At 39.9% G+C, this 21,217-nt stretch overlaps 1 protein-coding gene across 2 annotated transcripts in view; it reads left to right on the top strand.

The window, feature by feature from the left end:
* The first annotated feature begins 1,625 nt into the window (after positions 1–1,625).
* Positions 1,626–21,217, top strand: part of LOC133575010 (uncharacterized bromodomain-containing protein 10) — a 24,859-nt gene continuing 5,267 nt past the window's right edge. Inside the window, exons 1-10 of one of the 2 annotated variants that reach the window (XM_061927460.2) lie at positions 1,626–1,986; positions 2,048–2,274; positions 6,844–7,396; positions 13,692–13,892; positions 14,949–16,306; positions 19,226–19,287; positions 20,349–20,438; positions 20,523–20,638; positions 20,739–20,950; positions 21,074–21,217. The exon at positions 21,074–21,217 is cut by the window's right edge and continues 1,575 nt beyond it. In XM_061927460.2, coding sequence (XP_061783444.1) covers positions 6,879–7,396; positions 13,692–13,892; positions 14,949–16,306; positions 19,226–19,287; positions 20,349–20,438; positions 20,523–20,638; positions 20,739–20,950; positions 21,074–21,217 — 2,701 coding nt within the window. In that variant the 5' untranslated portion in view covers positions 1,626–1,986; positions 2,048–2,274; positions 6,844–6,878. Of the gene's footprint in view, positions 2,275–6,843; positions 7,397–13,691; positions 13,893–14,948; positions 16,307–19,225; positions 19,288–20,348; positions 20,439–20,522; positions 20,639–20,738; positions 20,951–21,073 lie in introns of both variants that reach the window. The other variant, XM_061927459.2, reaches the window with a different exon arrangement.

Below are 21,217 nucleotides of genomic sequence, written 5' to 3'. Positions count from 1 at the left end.
TCCGCAAACAAGAACAATTCACAGTCGCATGCTGATGACAAGTCGTTTATGTATATTAGGAACAGTAAAGGCCCTAATATACTGCCTTGGGGGACTCCACAGCTTACTGAGAGGGGCGGGACACGGTGCCGTTCACCTCTACCACCTGTTTCCTCCCCTCCAAGTAAGATTGCATCCAGCTCGATGAGGTTTTATCAAATCCGATTGCTCTGAGCTTATCCAACAGTATAGCGTGGTTAACGGTGTCAAAGGCCTTCTGAAGGTCCAGCATGACCATGCCGCAGTATTTGCCCGCGTCCACCTCATGTTTGATGTGGTCTGTCAGATAGAGAAGGCATGTGTCAGTGGAGTGGTTAGTTCTGAATGTTCACAATGCACATCCAAACATGACTTGACAATCAACAATGTTTTTTATGGTTTAAAGTCATATCTAACAATTGCGACAACGACTTTTTACGGTTAACTGAGTTTCGTTTTTTAACGATTTCTGCTGGTGGTGGGCCTTTGGATTTTTTCAACGCAAAAAATGTGCCTTGGCTCAAAAAAGGTTGAAAAACACTGAAGCAAAACCTTTAACAAATCATGTATCATGTAGTTTATAGTACAAGGTTTAACAACCAAAAACCTGGATATAAAGAGGCACATCATGTGCATGTTGTGTTCGCCATTAGCCATTTATTGAACGGATAAAATGATCGTGATTTTATTTTTTTAATAATTGTGCAGAGGGTAATCGTACATTTGGCAACGCTAAAAAGTACATTTATATATAACAGAGCGTCACTGTTCCCCCAAAAAAGTACGGTGGTCGAAAGGGCTTTGTCCAAACGTGTTTTGGCGTCACCGCATTAACGATGTATATATTATTATAGAGTATGCACGTCAGGGTATATTATTAACATTGTGTCTAAATTTAAGGTTATGGGCTGGCGCTTTGTGTTGATTTGATCGTGAAGTGGACGTTCTTTTTCTCGACAGTTATCTTCACGTAAAACGCTTCCAGAAGCGTTTCGTGCACCCTGCGAGAAGATCCTTTCTTGCTTCGGAGAATAAAACTCTCCAAACTTTGCCAAGTGTCACCTTGCCGAGTGTGTCTCGTCTGCGAATGAAGCGCATTCTATAATAATAATAATAATAATAACCACGCCCCGCCCCACCCCTGACCACGCCCCCCGCCCTCGACCTCCCGAAATCGGAGGTCTCAAGGTTCGCAAGTATGTGAGATGGCGACTTGTCCAGGGTGTACCCCGCTTTCCGCCCGAATGCAGTTGAAATAGGCTCCAGCGCCCCCAGCGACCACGAAGGGAATAAGCGGTGAAAAATGAATGGATGGAAAATAAGAAGCATGCGTTGCCAGATGGACAAAAGCTTGAAATTGACGTATTGGACATTGTTTATTAAAGGAAAACCTTTAACAAATCATGTATCATGTAGCTTATAGTACAAACTTTAACAACCTGGATATAAAGAGGCACGTCGTGTGCATCACCAATAGCCATTTATTGAATGGGTAAAATGATCGTGATTTTTTTTATTTAGGAATTGTGCAGAGGGTAATCGTACGTTTGGCAACGCTAAAAAGTGCATTTATATATAAGAGAGTGTCGCTGTTCCCCCCAAAAAGTACGGTGGTCGAAAGGGCTTTGTTGGCGTCCATAAAGCGAATGGGAAATTGTCTGAACGTGTTTTGGCGTCACCGCAATTACGACGTATATGTTATTATAGAGTATGCACGTCAGGGTATATTATTAACATTGTGTCTAAATTTAAGGTTATGGGCTGGCGCTTTGTGTTGATTTGATCGTGAAGTGGACGTTCTTTTTCTCGACCGTAATCTTCACGTAAAACGCTCCCAGAAGCGTTTCGTGCACCCTGCGAGAAGATCACTTTCTTGCTTCGGAGAATAAAACTCTCCAAACTTTGCCAAGTGTCACCTTGCCGTCAGCACCGAGTGTGTCTCGTCTTGCGGATGAAGCGCTCTCTATTGTGGGTCTTATTTATCAGCGAGCCTTCGCCGGGCTAATGTTGCTTTATTTTCATCCGCCAGGCTCGCCTTGTCGCCGCCAACGGTGCGCTGACTCCACGGCGTGCCTTTGCGTCATTGTCCGTTCCACAACAAGACACAATTAATGGCGTTTGGCGTCAACTATGGACACCGAGCGAAGCAACTGCAGGCCGCCGACTGGCGCACAATATAGCTAGCTAGCTGAGCGTGCTAAGGGGAGGAAAAAAAAGAGAGGCTTGTTTGGGTTTTGGAGACGCGCTACTCAAAAGGTACGTTGCGTTGTTTTTATACGCGTTTATTTTTTTATACGTTAATAAAACCTAACGACGTGCTTCGCTTGAGAGCGGAATAAAGTTTGTTTACTTTTTAAGCTAGCTTGAAGCTAGCTCGCAATGAAGGGGGAACTAAGCCAAAGTTAGCCATGTATAAAACATCAATAGCATTAATCAACATAACAGAGGAAATTACCAATGCAATAGAAGGTAAATAATGTGTCATGGACTTAACAAAAGCATTTGACACAATTAATCATGATATTTTAATACAAAAATTAGAACGATATGGCATCAGAGGTTTTGTCTTGGATTGATTGATTGAGACTTTTATTAGTAGATTGCACAGTGAAGTACATTTTCCGTACAATTGACCACTAAATGGTAACACCCGAATAAGTTTTTCAACTTGTTTAAGTCGGGGTCCACTTAAATTGATTCATGATACAGATATATACTATCATCACCACACCACACCCCGGATTGTAAATAATGTAAATAATTCAATGTGATGATCTTGTGTGATGACTGTATTATTGATTGATTGATTGATTGATATATTTTTATTTCAAATATGCATAAAAACAAGAGCAAACCTGATCCAATACAGTACTATAGCCTTAACAGACATTATAACAAAATGAAAACAATGGAAAAGAAAAAACAAAAACAAATGAGCATTGGACTTTCTTTTTTTTTTTTTTTTTTTTACATATTTGAAAAGGAGTGAGAAGAAGTTTACACTTATTTAATCCCACCCCTTTTCTTTAAATCATAAATTACTCTGAGCTAGAACTACCTGTTCACTCAATGTACAAATTTAATGAACTTGTATTTACATAAATTATAGATATATACATACATATGCACACTACACACATACATAGCCACACCATTACCACTAGTGATCATGGAAATGGTATCATGCCACCACAGCAACACCACTGCCTCAATGGGCAGCCCCACACTCTTCTGTAACATAAACAAGCCAATATCAAAGCCCTTCTTCATCTCTGTACCTCTGGAATACCATGTACCTATACTTCTTTTTAAACTGGTTTATGTTTGGACATTGCTTTAACTCCACATTCAAACCATTCCATAATTTCACTCCACAAATTGAAATACAAAAACTTTTAATGGTCGTTCTATAACTAAGCATTTTGAAATTTAAATTAAATTATAACCGCCCTCTTGTGTGCTGAACAATTTTTGAATGCTTCCTGGGAGTTTATTTATTTTGGCTTTATACATTATTTGTGCAGTTTGATACAGAATAATATCATTAAATTTTAATATTTTTGACTGTAAGAATAGTGAGTGAGTATGGTCCAGATATCCAACCTTGTTGATGATGCGTAAAGCTCTTTTCTGAAGTGTAGTTATTGAATTTAATGAGCTTTTATAATTATTCCCCCAGACTTCCACACAGTAGGTTAAGTATGGTAAAACTAATGAACAGTAAAGAATTTGGAGTGATTTGTGATCCAGAACCTGCTTTGCTTTATTACTGAGATGCTTCTTGACAGCTTAGATTGTACATGTTTTATATGTGATTTCCAGTTAATTTGATAGTCAATTGTAACTCCAAGGAATTTTATTTCAAAAAAAATTATGATGATAGTATATATCTGATAGTACAGTGGTTCTCAAATGGGGGTACGCGTACCCCTGGGGGTACTTGAAGGTATGCCAAGGGGTACGTGAGATTTAAAAAAAAAAAGTCTGTCAAAAAGAACTTTGAAAAGAAATGCAACAATGCAATATTCAGTGTTAACAGCTAGATTTTTTGTGGACATGTTCCATAAATATTGATGTTAAAGATTTCTTTTTTTGTGAAGAAATGTTTAGAATTAAGTTGATGAATCCAGATGGATCTCTATTACAATCCCCAAAGAGAGCACTTTAAGTTGATGATTACTTCTGTGTAGAAATCTTTATTTATAATTGAATCACTTGTTTATTTTTCAACAAGTTTTTAGTTATTTTTATATCTTTTTTTTCCAAATAGTTCAAGAAAGACCACAACAAATGAGCAATATTTTGCACTGTTATACAATTTAATAAATCAGAAAGTGATGACATAGTGCTGTATTTTACTTCTTTATCTCTTTTTTTTCAACCAAAAATGCTTTGCTCTGATTAGGGGGTACTTGAATTAAAAACATGTTCACAGGGGGTACATCACTGAAAAAAGGTTGAGAACCACTGTGATAGTATATATCTGTATCATGAATCAATTTAAGTGGACCCCGACTTAAACAAGTTGAAAAACTTATTCGGGTGTTACCATTTAGTGGTCAATTGTACGGAATATGTACTTTACTGTGCAACCTACTAATAAAAGTCTCAATCAATCATAATACAGTAATCACACAAGATAATCATCAGGGTGTATACATTGAATTATTTACATTATTTGCAATTCGGGGTGGGGGGGGGGGGGGTTAGGTTGTTATCATCAGTCATCAACAATTGAGAACAGAGAAATGAATATTGAAACAGTGTAGGTCTGACTTGGTAGGATATGTACAGCAAGTAGTGGACATAGAGAGAGAGAGAGTGAGAGAGAGAGAGAGAGATCAGAAGGCATAAGAAAAGTATCTACATTTGATTGTTTACATTTGATTATTAACAATCCGGGGAGGGTGTTAGTTTAGGGTTGAAGTTGCCTGGAGGTGTACTTTTATTGCGGTTTTGAAGGAGGATAGAGATGCCCTTTCTTTTATACTTGTTGGGAGCGCATTCCACATTGATGTGGCATAGAAAGAGAATGAGTTAACACCTTTGTTAGATCGGAATATGGGTTGAACGTGGTTAGTGGAGCTCCCCCTGGTGTTGTGGTTATGGCGGTCATTAAGGAAGTAGTTTGACATGTACTTCGGTATCAGGTAGGTGTAGCGAATTTTATAGACTAGGCTCGGTGCAAGTTGTTTTACTCTGTCCTCCACCCTGAGCCAGCCCACTTTGGAGAAGTGGGTAGGAGTGAGGTGGGATCTGGGGTGGAGGTCTAGAAGTAATCTGACTAGCTTGTTCTGGGATGTTTGGAGTTTAGATTTGAGGGTTTTGGAGGTGCATGCGTAATCGAAAAGGGTTGAACGAGAGTTCCCGCTAGAATCCTCATGGTGCTTTTGTTGACCACAGAGGAGATTCTATAGAGAAATCTCGTTCGTTGGTTGACCTTTTTGATTACCAACTGTGTAAGAAGCTATTTAACCAACAGGAAGCAATATGTGAAGATGGGTGAAAATGTCAAGACGGCTAGATATATCTTGTGGTGTACCCCAGGGATCAATACTGGGACCAAGATTGTTTAATCTTTATATAAACGATATTTATAAAGTTACAAAGGACTTAAAGTTAGTTTTATTTTCAGACGACACAACTGCTTTGTGTTCAGGAGAGAACACACAGAAGATAATACAAATAATAACAGAAGAAATGAACAAATAAAAAAGATGGTTTGACAAAAACAGACTATCTTTGAATCTCAGTAAAACTAAAATAATGCTATTTGGTAACAGTAGAAAAGAGCATCATACACAAATACAAATAGACTGAGTAGATATTGAAGGGGTAAAAGAAACAAGATTTCTGGGAGTATTAATAGATGATAAAATGAACTGGAAATCTCATATACAAAACATACAACATAAGGTGGCAAAAAAACATTTCAATAATGAATAAAGCAAAATACATCCTGTGCCAAAAAGCAGTTCATATTCTCTACTGCTCGCTAGTGTTACCATATCTGAGTTATTGTGCAGAAATATGGGGAAATAACTACAAATGTGCGCTACATTCGCTAACCGTGTTACAAAAAAGATCAATTAAAATAATACATAATGTTGCGATATAGAGAACATACAAACCCTTTATTTATTGAGTCAAAAATATTAAAGTTCGGTGATTTGGTAAAATTGCAAACAGCTAAAATGATGTACAAAGCAAACTATAACCTGCTACCAAAGAAAGTACAACAATTCTTCTCAACTAAAGAGGAGGAATATAACCTTAGAGGAAAATCTAATTTAAAACATTTGTATGCACGTACAACACTTAGAACCTTTAGCATATCAGTATGTGGAATTAAATTATGGAATAGATTAAGCAATGAAGTTAAAACATTGTACTGATATGATCCAGTTTAAGAGGTTGTTCAAATTAATGGTGCTTACAAAGTACAAAGAAGAAGAATTATGAGAAATACTGTCAACCTTATTGAAAATAAGATATTCTTCATCTCAGTATGTTAATGACTGAATTAATTAATTACATATTACAAAACTGTTGTGTATACTAATTCACAGATGTTATTTTATTATAAAAAAGGTCAGTAAATGATTCTATATATTTGTAAACGCTCTGAAGTGGGAAAGGGGTAGGATTAAATAAGCTTTGCTTCTTCCTACTCTTTCGGACATGATGTAAAGTGAAATGATATGAAACTGTGATGTATTATACTGTAAGTGTGTTCATGTTCGAAATAAACTAAAGAAAGAAAGAAATTATGAATTGAGTCATGTAAAATGTATAATTTAATTCCAATCTCACCCTTATTGTCAGGTTCTCCCAAGATGGCACCATAAGAGTCCAACATCATGTCCTCAGGTTCCAGATGGGTGAGGAGCCCTGCTGAAGATATGGACCTCAGCAATGGCACCTGTGAGGCCGAGACCGTAGTCGCCCTCCACTGCCCCGGGGACCACCCGTCCACCAGCAACGACGGCATGTCGGACTTCTCCAACAGCGACATCTCCCTGCCCGAGGTCTGCGTCTCCACCGACGTTGAGGAGAACACCAACTACGAGGTCCAGCAAGCCTACAGGATATTCTGCTTTCTGCTGGACAAGCAGAAAGGCGTCGCCGGCCCTTTTCTCCATCAGGAAGCCCGGGAGCGAGGCGCCCGGGGCGTCCGCGGTCTCAAGCAGCTGATGAGTTTGCGAATCATGGAGGAGAAGTTCACGTGCCGGGAGTATAAGACCATAACAGAGTTTGTTACGGACTTCAGGCTGATGCTGGAAAACTGTTACCGCTGCCATGGCGTGGACCACTGGATGTCCAAACAGGCTCAAAAGCTGGAAATCATGCTGGAGCAGAAGCTCACGCTGCTATCCAGGTATCGAGCTTCTACTATGTTAACTTTTGTCACCAAGTACCACCTCAGAAAAAAACACTTGGCTCTCCAAGAACCATCATAATGACCAACATTAAAAATACAGTAGCGTAGTAGCCCTAAGTCAGGGGTCGGCAACACAAAACGTTGAAAGAGCCATAATGGACCAAAAATACAAAAAACAAATCTGTCTGGAGAAGCGAAAAATGAAAAGCTGTATATAAGTCTTATAATGAAGGCAACACATGACGTAAGATAGATAGTACGTTATTGATTCCTTCAGGAGATTTCCCTCAGGAAAATTAAAATTCCAGCAGCAGTGTACAGAATTGAGATCGAATTTAAAAAGTAAAAAGTAAATAATGTTGGTATAAATGGAAACAAAATAGAAAAATATTACAATAAGAATAAAAATAAAAAGCAACAGTGACAATAAAAATATAACACTAAAATAAGAATATAACGAGAAACTAGGCAGTAGTGACCATGTTATGAAAAAGCATACTTGCCAAACTTGAGACCTCCGATTTCGGGGGGTGGGGGGCGTGGTTTATATATATATATATATATATATATATATATATATATATATATGTATACATATATATATATATGTATATATATAAATAAATAAAATAAATACTTGAATTTCAGTGTTCATTTATTTACACACACATAACACTCATCTACTCATTGTTGAGTTAAGGGTTGAATTGTCCATCCTTGTTCTATTCTCTGTCACTATTTCAGAACACACACATTATACAAATATACATTATAAAATCAATAAGAAAACGGGAGCTCTAATTTGGGAGTCTGAATTAGGATCAGAAGTTCCTATATAAACATTGCGTACTCACGTCGCCTTTTTGTATTGATTACTGCAGCTGTGCACTGGATTCATTCACAAATACAAACTACAACTCACAAACACTTTAGAGTTAGGCTCCACCATCAGAATGTGTACTTAAACTTATAAAGATCACATGGATATTATTCAGTGAGTTGATTCACCAAAACTAACCTGTTATACAGGAGGAAAAAGCACACAGGACGTTTCAATTGTTCACAGACTGGTCGCGCTCATCAGAATGACAAGACACTTCCGGTCTGCAGGTGATAGCATTCAATTGGGAAGAAACGCCCTACTGCCCCCTACTGACCAACGTGAATACTGATAAATCTATAATGACAGCTCCAAAAACGAATTCAAACCACAAAATAAAATGAATAAATCAACACAAAAATGTGACAAATTATGGGTGGGTCACATATGCATGTACAGTAGATGGCAGTATTGTCCTGTTTAAAAGTGTCACAACATTGCTGTTTACGACAGACAAACTGCTTTACGGGGGACGAAAACTTGACTGCTGTTGTTGTGTGTTGTTACCGCGCTGGGAGGACGTTAATGAAACTGCCTAACAATAAACACACATAAGAAACCAAGAACTCGCCCTCGATCATTAGCTGTTTATATGGTGGGAAAGCGGACGTGAGAACAGGCTGTCAACACGTCACTCAGGTCCGCATGGAGCTGGAGGGGGCGTGGCCTCCAGCTCTGCCTGAATTTCGGGAGATTTTCGGGAGAAAATTTGTCCCGGGAGGTTTTCGGGAGAGGCGCTGAATTTCGGGAGTCTCCCGGAAAATCCGGGAGGGTTGGCAAGTATGTGAAAAAGTATTGCACTATTATTGTTTTGCATCCCCTGTCATCCTAGTACCCCCCCTCCCACCCAGAGAGGAGTTGTACTGTCTAATGGCGTGTGGGACAAATGAGTTTTTGAGTCTATTAGTCCTGCACTTGGGATGAACAGGCTTCTCTGGCTACTGATAACGGTATGCAGAGGGTGACTGGCATCATCCAGGATGCTCACTAGTTTTTCCACAGTCCTCTTCTCTGCCACCGTCACCAGTGAGTCCAGTTTTATTCCGATCGTAGAACCGGTGATCAGTTTTGTCCAGTCTGGAGCTGTCCTTCTTAGACGTACTGGCCCCCCAGCACACTACGATGTAGTACAGAACACTGGCAACCACAGACTGGTAGTACGTCCACAAGAGTTTTTTACAGATGTGTACAGATGTAAGTGTCTATATTCGCTATAATAGCATACTATCAAAAATGACTATGTGTCGCAGGCTGAAGCAAATCTTCGTTGACAGAAATGTTGAAATGTAATATTTATTCTACACATTTTTACAACATTAGAAACCATTAGTAAATCAGAGGCTACTCAGAAGGTGAGATAACTCCCGGAAATTACTGGCTTTTAATGTCCAAAAGTATAGATGTGTGTGTCCAAGTTAAAGGAAACGGCTTCTTTTAATAGATTTATTACAATCTTTGGCAGACTAGGTAATGTTTGCTGTGGTCTGGAACAACATGGCACACAAACAACTATCTGAAATGCAGCCAATATTACATACAGATAATGTGTCATGAGCATACTTGCCAACCCTCCCGATTTTCCCGGGAGACTCCCGAATTTCAGTGCCCCTCCCGAAAATCTCCCGGGGCAACCATTCTCCCGAATTTCTCCCGATTTCCACCCGGACAACAACATTAGGGGCGTGCCTTAAAGGCACTGCCTTTAGCGTCCTCAACAACCTGTCGTCACTTCCGCTTTTCCTCCATACAAACAGTCACATAATATATGCGGCTTTTACACACACATAAGTGAATGTTTCATACTTGATCAACAGCCATACAGGTCACACTGAGGGTGGCCGTATAAACAACTTTAACACTGTTACAAATATGCGCCACACTGTGAACCCACACCAAACAAGAATGATAAACACATTTCGGGAGAACATCCGCACCGTAACACAACATAAACACAACAGAACAAATACCCAGAACCCCTTGCATCACTAACTCTTTCGGGACGCTACAATATACAATATACACCTCCCCCCCTCCATCTCCCGAATTCGGAGGTCTCAAGGTTGGCAAGTGTGGTCATGAGACATGCATAACTAAATTATATACAAAGACGATAAAAGTAAAGGATATTAAATGAGCTCAAATATACCTACAAACGAGGCATAATGATGCAATATGTACATACAGCTAGCCTAAATAGCATGTTAGCATTGATTAGCTTGCAGTCATGCACTGACCAAATGTACCTGATTAGCACGCCAACAAGTCAATAACGTCAACAAAGCTCACCTTCGTACATTCACGCACAGCATGAAACTTTTGGTGGACAAAATGAGACAAAGGAGGAGTGGAAGATTTTACATGTAAACAAACGTCACAGTCCACGCAATGGTGAGTTCAAGAAACACTAAAATTAGTTGGACGAAACGATGTCCTCCAAATACTCTCATCAGTGAAGCATACACACAAACATATTAAACAGTGGGCTTTCTAACAATTGGGAAGGTTTGTGTCCTCAAACAAAAAACATACTAAAACAAACAAAAAAAATCCCCATATTTTTCCATTTTCAATCCTTTTTTAAAAATGCTCCATGGAGCCACTAGGGTTGCACTAAAGAGCCGCGGATTTCAGACCCCCCTGCCTATTCATTAAAAACCAGGCAGAGGTTTTATTTAATGAGTATATTGAATTTTTTGGGCCACTGTAACATTACACACAGTTTGAACACTCACACTGTTTGAATATAGGAAAATACAACACTGTACTTTAATCAAGTGATTCTTTGTCGTAGCACTAATGTAGTGTTACCATATCTGAGTTACTGTGCAGAAATATGGGGAAATAAGTACAAAAGTACACGTATTCAGTTAGCATGTTACAAAAAAGAAGGGTCAGTTAGAATAATACATAATGAGCGATACATGGAGCGATTACAAATGCATTGGAGGCAGCCACCACATTTGGTATACTTTGCACAAAAGTCATAATTTCTCCACGACTGTTGGTCAAAGCTAATGAAGATTTTGGCAAAATGAGGGTAATAAGTAAAACATTTTTGGTCGTTCTGTGTATTTCTTTTACGTTTATTGCGTCGTCGGGTGTGTGTTAGAGAGCCTGCTGGTCACTAAACGCTGCAGGAATGTAGCAGCAAAATTGCGTCAAATACGGCCGCAAAATTATACTTTCACGCAATAAAAGTGAAAGTAGATGTAAAGATAAATGCTTTGAAATGTAATATCGGTAATTATCAGTATCGGTTTCAAAATGATCGGTATCGGTTTCAAAAAGTAAAATTTATGACTTTTTAAAACGCCGCTGTGTACACGGATGTAGGGAGGAGTACAGAGCGCCAATAAACCTTAAAGGCACTGCCTTAGCGTGCCGGCCCAATCACATAATATCTACAGCTTTTCACACACACAAGTGAATGCAACGCATACTTGGTCAACAGCCATACAGGTCACACTGAGGGTGGTCGTATAAACAACTTTAACACTGTTACAAATATGGGCCACACTGTGAACCCACACCAAACAAGAATGACAAACACATTTCGGGAGAACATCCGCACCGTAACACAACAGAACAAATACCCAGAACCCCTTGCAGCACTAACACTTCCGGGACGCTACAATATACACCCCCCGCTACCCCCCAACCCCGCCCACCTCAACCTCCTCATGCTCTCTCAGGGAGAGCATGTCCCAAATTCCAAGCTGCTGTTTTGAGGCATGTTAAAAAAAATAATGCACTTTGTGACTTCAATAATAAATATGGCAGTGTCATGTTGGCATTTTTTTCCGTAACTTGAGTTGATCTATTTTGGAAAACCTTGTTACATTGTTTAATGCATCCAGCGGGGCATCACAACAAAATTAGGCATAATAATGTGTTAATCGGTATCGGTTGATATCGGAATCGGTAATTAAGAGTTGGACAATATCGGATATCAGCAAAAAAGACATTATCAGACATCTCTAAATAAAAGCATGCTTTATTGTGCGTTTTTGAGCTGGAGTATGTTTAGAACTATTTATACACATTTGTTGGGGTTATTTAATCAGAAAAACCTAAAATTAACATCAAAACAACAGCAATTGCATGCATCCGGGCACAGCCGCACACGTCCGTGGTAGCCGTCATGGCGTCTGTTGTTTAGTTGGCCATACTCTCGGACTAGAGGTACACATACCACAGTTTGAGCATCACTGTTCTGTGTATTCAAGACATAATTGGAGATATACATTCTCTCCACTTTTCAATAATGATTTGGAGTGCATGAAAAAGTGAAACGGACTAATAGCTGAGTAGCAATTTTGAGACGCATGCAGGGGTAGATAAAGCTGCTATCAAATCATGATTCTCATTAGTGCAGCTCATGCAATCTGATGGTGCTAATAAAGACATCACCACAGCTGTTAATGCCTATGTTTATTCAAACCAAACTATGGGAGACTGCGATTAATATAATAGAGCTGTGTTTCCCCCCCCACAAAGTACCACCTCAGAAAACACATGGCTCTCCAAGTATCACCATAATGAGCAACATTAAAAAACTGTAGCGTAGTAGGCCTAAGTATTCATTAAAAGCAAGGCAGAGGTTATATTTAACGTATATGGCCACTGTAACATTACACACAGTTTGATCAGTAACGCTGAGTTTAATATAGCAAAATAACAGACTTACATAATGATTCAAATAAAATAAATTGCGCATACAATATTTGATTAAGTGATTCTGTGGCAGACCGATAGACGTACCTCTCGTGGCATTTACGGTAATACTCCCATTTCCCATACAATCACAAATTGTTATGTGCTCGTCTCGCTCATAAATAAATATAACGCACCTGCTCTGGCGAAGAGTGAGAGGATGGTGCAGGAGGGATCATTAGTGTTAAAGAGCAACCTCGAGATGCGATTTAGCGACAAATTTATTTGAGACTTTAAGGGCCCTCTTGTGTTGCTCTTCTGGGTAAGCAGCGTGTGCTGCTGCAGGCCCCGCCCCCATCTGAAAGCACGGAACAATAAAAAAAAAGGCGTTTTGTGCGTGTTTTTTTTGTGAGCTTTTTATGTTTTTCCACCCACTTTTTGCAAATGGTCACGGCCAATTACGCAGATTCGAAAATGCGCCGTTGCCCAAAACTGTCGCAAATAAATTGTTGTCCCTAATGAAATGCTGCTGCTAACATCATCGCAGAGAGTAAATTGATTTATCTTGTGTGATAAAGTTTTTAACAAACTAATAAAACTACGCTCTTACTGTGATAATTGTGACTAATCCAAAAGATGCCCCATGGGCTACACTGTGGTCATCTCCCACCACACAATTCAAGTCATTAACGCAAGATAAGCAGATGAATAGTTGGTTGATTTATGTTGTAATCTAACCTCACTTCCTGCCCAAAATAGGACACTTCGAGAGAAGACGACGCTGGCAGTGACTTCCGGAGGACGTTTCGGCGCAGGGGAGGAACGAGCTCCAGGCGGGACCTCCACAAGGAGGCGACTGTCCTCTCGCAGCCTGGCCACAGTCACTGTCGGCGGGCACGAGTCCTTCATGGTGCAGGCTCTCAGGCTGGAGGAGCAGCAGAAGGCCAAGGAAGAAAGACGGTAAGTTGATAATTTGTGCAAAATGTGATTGATGCTGAAACCTTTATTGCAGAATAACTGCGGTTAACTCTTTTTTTCTCCCTGTAGTAAATGATATAAATTGAAATAATCTGTTCCAGAGTCAAACTGTGGCCGTCACAAAACATATCAAACAACTATACAGCCAAATATTTTAATACATTTTTCTTAGCTGCTAGAAATGTAACATTCCCAACTGTTATGCAACCTTTTAATAGAAGCTAGTCATTGTAAAGTTAAATTAAATACAACTAAATTGAAGTCAAACTACTCATCTTTTGATAATGTGTTGAAACTAGAGATGTCCGATAATATCGGACTGCCGATATTATCGGCTGATAAATGCTTTAAAATGTAATATTGGAAATTATCGGTATCGGTTTCAATAAATAAAATGTATGACTTCTTAAAACGCCGCTGTGTACACGGACGTAGGGAGAAATACAGAGCGCCAATAAACCTTAAAGGCACTGCCTTTGCGTGCCGGCCCAGTCACACAATATCTACGGCTTTTCACACACACAAGTGAATGCAAACGCATACTTGGTCAACAGCCATACAGGTCACACTGAGGGTGGCCGTATAAACAACTTTAACACTGTTACAAATATGCGCCACATTGTGAACCCACACCAAACAAGAATGACAAACATATTTCGGGAGAACATCCGCACCGTAACACAACATAAACACAACAGAACAAATACCCAGAACCCCTTGCAGCACTAACTCACCCACAGTACCTATTCCGTACAATTGACCACTAAATGGTAACACCCAAATACGTTTTTCAACTTGTTTAAGTCGGGGTCCATGTAAATAAATTAATGGGAAAGTTACATTTTAATGCATCCAGCGGGGCATCACAACAAAATTAGGCATAATGGGTTAATTCCACGACTGTATATACTGTATCTGTATTGGTTGATATCGGAATCGGTATTTAAGAGTTGGACAATATCGGAATATCGGATATTGGCAAAAAAGCCATTATCGGACATCTCTAGTTTTAAGTGAAATGCTGTGGTTATTTTTCAGACAACGTGAGCTGGAGAAGAAAGAAGCTGAAGAAATGTCATCCAAGGCGGTGGAAGAGTGGGAGCATACTTTGCTGTCCCAGGCGTCCCCCCACCCTGTGGACACCCTATGGGAGCTCCCTGCCATCGGGCACTTCCTCTGCCTGGCTCAGACCGCGCTCAACCTCCCTGAGGTTGTCTTTTTCGAGCTGGAGCGCTGCTTGCTGATGCCCCGCTGTAGCACCCTCCTCTCCAAGATCATGTCGTCTCTCCTGTCCCCGTGGCAAAGGAGGCCCACGCTGCATCGCCGACCCGCCCTGCCATACCGTCGCTGGGAGGCGGAGCTCAGGCTGCGCGTTAAGGGCTGGTATCGAACAGTCGGCGCCGCCCGCATTCAGACGGCTCGGGCCGAGCAGCTGGGGCTCTGTCACCAGTTTTTCCGCAACCTGGGGGAGGTGAGCCCCTTGGAGGAGAGGCCCTTTCACCTGCTGCCCTTCTACCAGCGTGTGTGGCTCCTCAAGGGGCTGTGCGATCACGTGTACGAGACCCAGAAGGACGTTCAGGATGCTGTACTGGCCCAGCCCATACATGAGTGCAGGGAGTCCATTTTGGGATACGACAGCAAGGACAACGCCTACATACATTTCCCACATTTCTGCGGGGCGGACTTGAGGATCTACTGCCAGACCCCCAGCATGCCTCCTGCTTTCCCCTTCCCTTCATTGCTGGTGAGAAGAGTGGACATGCAGGCGAAAAATCGTGGCGGATTGAAGAACGAGGAGGACGGGATTTTTGTGGACTCAGGGGAGACATTGAGGTGCTTTAAAAGGGAAAATGGGGATGTAGGGGAACATGAAGAAAGATTTTGGTCCATGAAGGAGGAGAAGGTGTGTGATGCATGGTCCTCGGATGATGACTCCATTCCTGTTCCGAGTTCATTAGTGGGGAAAAGACATTTTAAGGAAGATACTTTAGATCAATCTGCAGTAAACAAAGACGGTTTCTCCTTAGGCCCTGTGCTTGGAATTAAAACGGAGAGCCAGGATGCTTGTCTGAATGTAGGAGAACATAGCTACACAGGCAGGTCGCCCGCTCGCTCTGTGGACGTCAAATCACCACCGCCACCCTTCGGGACCAACGCGGAAGTAGAAAGCCCTCTCAGACCAACCCCATTTTTGGATTGTCGCCAAACTAATGAGTCCGAGCAGCACGGCCTTCAAAACCTCAACAAAGAAGACAGAACGCGGTCGAAAAAAAGGAAGTGGAAGAAAAAGGCGCAGCAAAATATGAGCCCGTGTCCGGCCGAGGCAAACGAATCCGCTTTGCAAGAAATTACCGCGACAAGCCCGAGGAAAGATAAGAAGAGAAAGCATAAAGAAGGTAAGAAAAAGGTTATTGTTTACATCAGACCCAGAAATGCATTTAAATGACCTCAATGTATACCACTCCTCCAAATGTTTATGATTTTATGTGTCATACAATCCAGTGTATAGATACATACCTGCCAACTACTCCGGTTTTCCCGTAATTAGTACGGTTTTCATCAACCTATTCCGGGTTACGGTTGCAGTGATAAAAAATACGGTTTTTCATTAATTTAAAAAAATATATTTTTTTTAAGTTTTATTCACGAAATCGCGTAACAACAATGACAATCGACACTGCTTCCCGTAACTTCCTATCGAGCCATTCCGAATGCCATGCGCGAGGCTATTTATAGCACCGCTGCCAAGCACGAGGCACCAGTTGCCATTGTTTCCAAACGAGCGAACGATCATGGAATCAGCCGGAGAAAAATCGCAAACGAGTCTTAAACCGAAAAGAAAACTGCAGTCACTCCGTGAAGAATATTCAAAAGCCTATCCGGGAATAATTATCCGTTCCAAAAAGGGTGAAAACTACGCGAATTGCACCTTGTGCAGACAAGATTTTTCGATCGGACACGGAGGAATTAGCGATGTAAAAGACCACGTGGGGACAAAAAAACACAAGTCTAATGCCGTTGCTAGCGATACAAGTGGAAAACTTTCAACGTTTTTCGTCGCCCAAACAGATTTTTTGGATGTGATAAATGCCAAAGTTTTATTTACGGAGGCAATAATTGAGCATGGACTTCCAATCGCACTGGCTGATCACATGGGACAGTTATTTCGGAAAATGTTTCCCGACTCGAAAATCGCCAAAAAATATGGATGTGGTCGAACCAAAACATCAAAGATTATTGGTTGACAGGATAACTGGCATTAACTGTCAAAATAATTTCAAACTATTGAAGTTAGCTTACAGAATAAACATGTCAATCAACCCATATGATTTTTGCTGTAATATTTTTGTTTTGAAAAGTCACTGTGACTGATAGAAAAGTGATGGTTTTAGCAACATTTTAACCTGTCTGAATGCTAATAATCATTTTGCGGACTTTGTCCTGGACCTACCGGGGCCTGCGGCCCCTGGACCCTGGCTACTAGGTTTTTATGATTTCAAAAGTTGGCAGGTATGTAGATAGATAGATAGATATAATGTGTGTATATATACATTACAGGCCAAAAGTTTGGACACACCTTCTCATTTCAATGCGTTTTCTTTACTTCCATGACTATTTACATTGTAGATTGTCACTGAAGGCATCAAAACTGACACCTGTGAAGTGAAAACCATTTCAGGTGACTACCTCTTGAAGCTCACCGAGAGAAGGCCAAGAGTGTGCAAAGCAGTAATCAGAGCAAAGGGTGGCTATTTTGAAGAAACTAGAATATAAAACATGTTTTCAGTTATTTCACCTTTTTTTGTTAAGTACATAACTCCACATGTGTTCATTCATAGTTAAGATGCCTTCAGTGACAATCTACAATGTAAATAGTCGTGAAAATAAAGAAAACGCATTGAATGAGAAGGCGTGTCCAAACTTTTTGTTTGTTTGTTTGTTTGTGTATGTGTGTGTGTGTGTGTGTGTTTGTGTGTGTGAGTGTTTGTGTGTGTGTGTAAACCTGCGAAACAGGCTTCTCGGGATGATATAGCCTGTGTTTTTTCCTGACCTTATGTATATTCCGCTCTACCCCAGTATTGAGCACTGTATAACGGATAAACCACAGAAACCTCGACTATATATATATATATATATATATATATATATATATATATATATATATATATATATATATATATATGTATATGTATATGTATATGTGTATATATATACATACTTGCCAACCCTCCCGGATTTTCCGGGAGACTCCCGAAATTCAGCGCCTCTCCCGAAAACCTCCCGGGACAAATTTTCTCCCGAAATTCAGGCGGAGCTGGAGGGGCGTGGCTTCAGGTGCGCAACACCACGTAAATCGTTGGCCAACCAAAAAGTAACCCCAGTACGCTATAGCCAACATTCACCAGGAGATGGCAACAGACAAACATAGATCACTCTATTACATTATTCCCCTTTTAGAAATGTATAGAAGTTACTCAAAATAAATAAACAACCCAACCAAAAAATGCAGCAGCTCAATTAAAAAACTGTACTTAAGCCACATTCTTTTTTTTTTTTTTTTTTAGTACTGAACTCTTAACCCTCATTTGTAAAAAAATAACATGCTTATTATACAAACAGTATTTGTACACCTTTAACACAGATTTTTATACTGTTTTCAGAGTTTCAGTTTTTTTGGTGGTACTCGAAACCTTTCTGGGTACCTGCGAAAGGGTGTTCAGCATGGTTAGAAAAATAGTGACAGAGAATAGAACAAGGATGGACAATTTATATATATATATATATATATATATATATATATATATATATATATATATATATATATATATATATATATATAATAAAATAAAAATATATATATAGCTAGAATTCACTGAAAGTCAAGTATTTCTTATATATATATATATATATATATATATATATATATATATATATGAAATACTTGACTTGGTGAATTCTAGCTGTAAATATACTCCTCCCCTCTTAGCCCCGCCCCCAACCACGCCCCCCCCCCCCCCCCCCCCCCTCCCGAAATCGGAGGTCTCAAGGTTGGCAAGTATGATATATATTTAAAGGCAGCTCTGTTATTTTTAGTTATGAGATCAACATTTCTCCTTTTTTTGTTACATTGTGTCTGTGTGCTTTATTTTCCCATTTCCCGTTTTTTCTGTAACTTCTACACTTGTTCTACAAAGTGGTTTGACTTGCTTCTCAATAATCTTCGTAAAATGTCAGATTTTTAAATGAGTTGATTTCGCTTGAGCTGCTAATGCTTGCTTTATGTTTTTAAGGCACTTGCACTGTTTGTTTTACAGGAAAAAAGCTTGAGTCGGCAAAAAAAATCAAGGCCGAGCCTTCAGTTGAGCCATCATTTAAGGTAGCCACACACTCATATTCCAGCAACTATTTTATTGTATTTTCTTAAGGGACGAAAATGAATGTTATTTAGAGTAGTCCGTGTACAGTTTATATAGCAGTATATACATTTACTATCTATCAACACTCATACATTATCGTCTAAAATAGCCGGCTAAAAACAAATGAATAGCAAGATAATTATATTTTGCTTCCAGCCTTGCATAGATTTTAGAGTTGTATTGATTTTCAATCCACTTAATATTGACTTGCACAACCATTATCTTGGTGAGGTTTATTTATTTTTGTCGCTTCTTTTGAGGATTAACAATTCTCAATTTTGTATTACACCAGTAAATCAACTTTTTCAAAGTCTCCCATTGAAACTAACTTGAATCTATTTAATTGGGGCTTGCCGCCCCAAAACAGTAACATTTTAACATGTAAAATGTCTTATTAAAAAAGAAAAGAAAATTTTTAGATACAAATATTGAATAAAAACAATGCAAAAGAAAGTACTACTAACAACTAGTTTTATGAAGTAATGTAATAATATTGTACAGCATTTACCTTGGAGATTGGACCTCTACGCTATCTCCTTCCAGCTGCTTCTCCGTCAAACACACCATAAGTAGCTTTTCCATTTTTCATGGAGACATGTCGGCTGTTAAGATATTATTTTTACATTTTTGGCTGGCGTGTGACTCGTTCTGCTTCAGTGTGGTGCAGACTACGGTAGCTGTGATACACTCGAATTGCTTTGCAACGTTCGGCTGTGTCTTTGATGATTTCTTGTTTTCAATTAAATGACTATAATACACTACTTCTCAGCGCCGACCTTCACACCCACTTTCTTTCTTCCAAAGTTTTGTCGATCTCTAGCCATTCGCTAATGCTAGCGAGTAAGACAAGATGTTTTGGTTGGATCTTACGCAGGTTCATGGTGATATTTTCTACACCAACTAATGGCGGGGATTATTTTAACAATTAGCCGAGACACAGTTCTTATCTCAAAACACCCTTAAGTTGGGGCACTCAAGTTGAGGTATCAATGCACTTAACTTTTTAAATCCTCTTCGGTAGTTGGTTTGCACCAGTCTACAAGAGTTGCGAGAGCTGATCAGCAAAACCGAGGATGAGCTTGACGAACTGGAGAGTACAAAAAAGAAATTGGTAGGCAACCGAGTTTATGTGGATGATTTACTCATTCTTTAGAAGTGGAAAACAAGAGTCTCAATGTTCCTTTTTATCTGTCAGGATCGTTGGTACCATCGAAGACAAGCTGTGAAGGAACTTCACAGCACTCTCATCAGACTACGGAATGAGCTCTCACCCTGGGAGCCAAAACTTGTTAAGGCCTTTCAAAGAAACAGGTAATATTCAGTTTCGAGCAGTAATTGAGAATACTGTGCCTGTTTACCTCTGTTCAGCAGCACAAAGCTCCACTCGCTTCCTCTCTTGCTTCCCCACCAGGCTCCGTTTGAAGAAAGAATTTGATGATTTCAAGAAGCATCCAGACTATAGTAACTTTGTGCGAGAGGAGTTTATGTCGTCTTCCTCCGACTCATCTTCAGATGATGATGATGACGGGACCGGTGTTGAGAATGAAGGGTGTTCGTTGGATGACTATCGAGGATCAGAGGAAGATCTGGAATACATGGTCCCCAGAGGTCTTTGGACTGGGGGTAATTTTTTAGCCTTGAATGTGTGATACCTGTATTGATTATGTTTTAAGTCTGCAGCACCATTACTGAATATTCTGGCTATTATGTCAGTGCCTCTAATGTAAATCTCTGGTTTGTTCATAGGGAGCGCCAGAGACGTAGTAGCTGAATCTGTCGGAAAGCCATCATCAACCTTTGAGATCTTCAACCACGAAAAACATCTGGACAGTTCCCAAAAACTGCCGAGAATTGCGACTGACAGTTCTTCTGACGTAGACTCTGGTCTAA

The sequence above is a fragment of the Nerophis lumbriciformis genome, linkage group LG32 (assembly GCF_033978685.3).
Source record: "Nerophis lumbriciformis linkage group LG32, RoL_Nlum_v2.1, whole genome shotgun sequence".
NCBI classification, from domain to species: Eukaryota; Metazoa; Chordata; class Actinopteri; order Syngnathiformes; family Syngnathidae; genus Nerophis; species Nerophis lumbriciformis.
The sequence above is the reverse complement of the archived record's forward strand: the minus strand, read 5'-3'. Positions and strand labels throughout refer to the sequence as shown.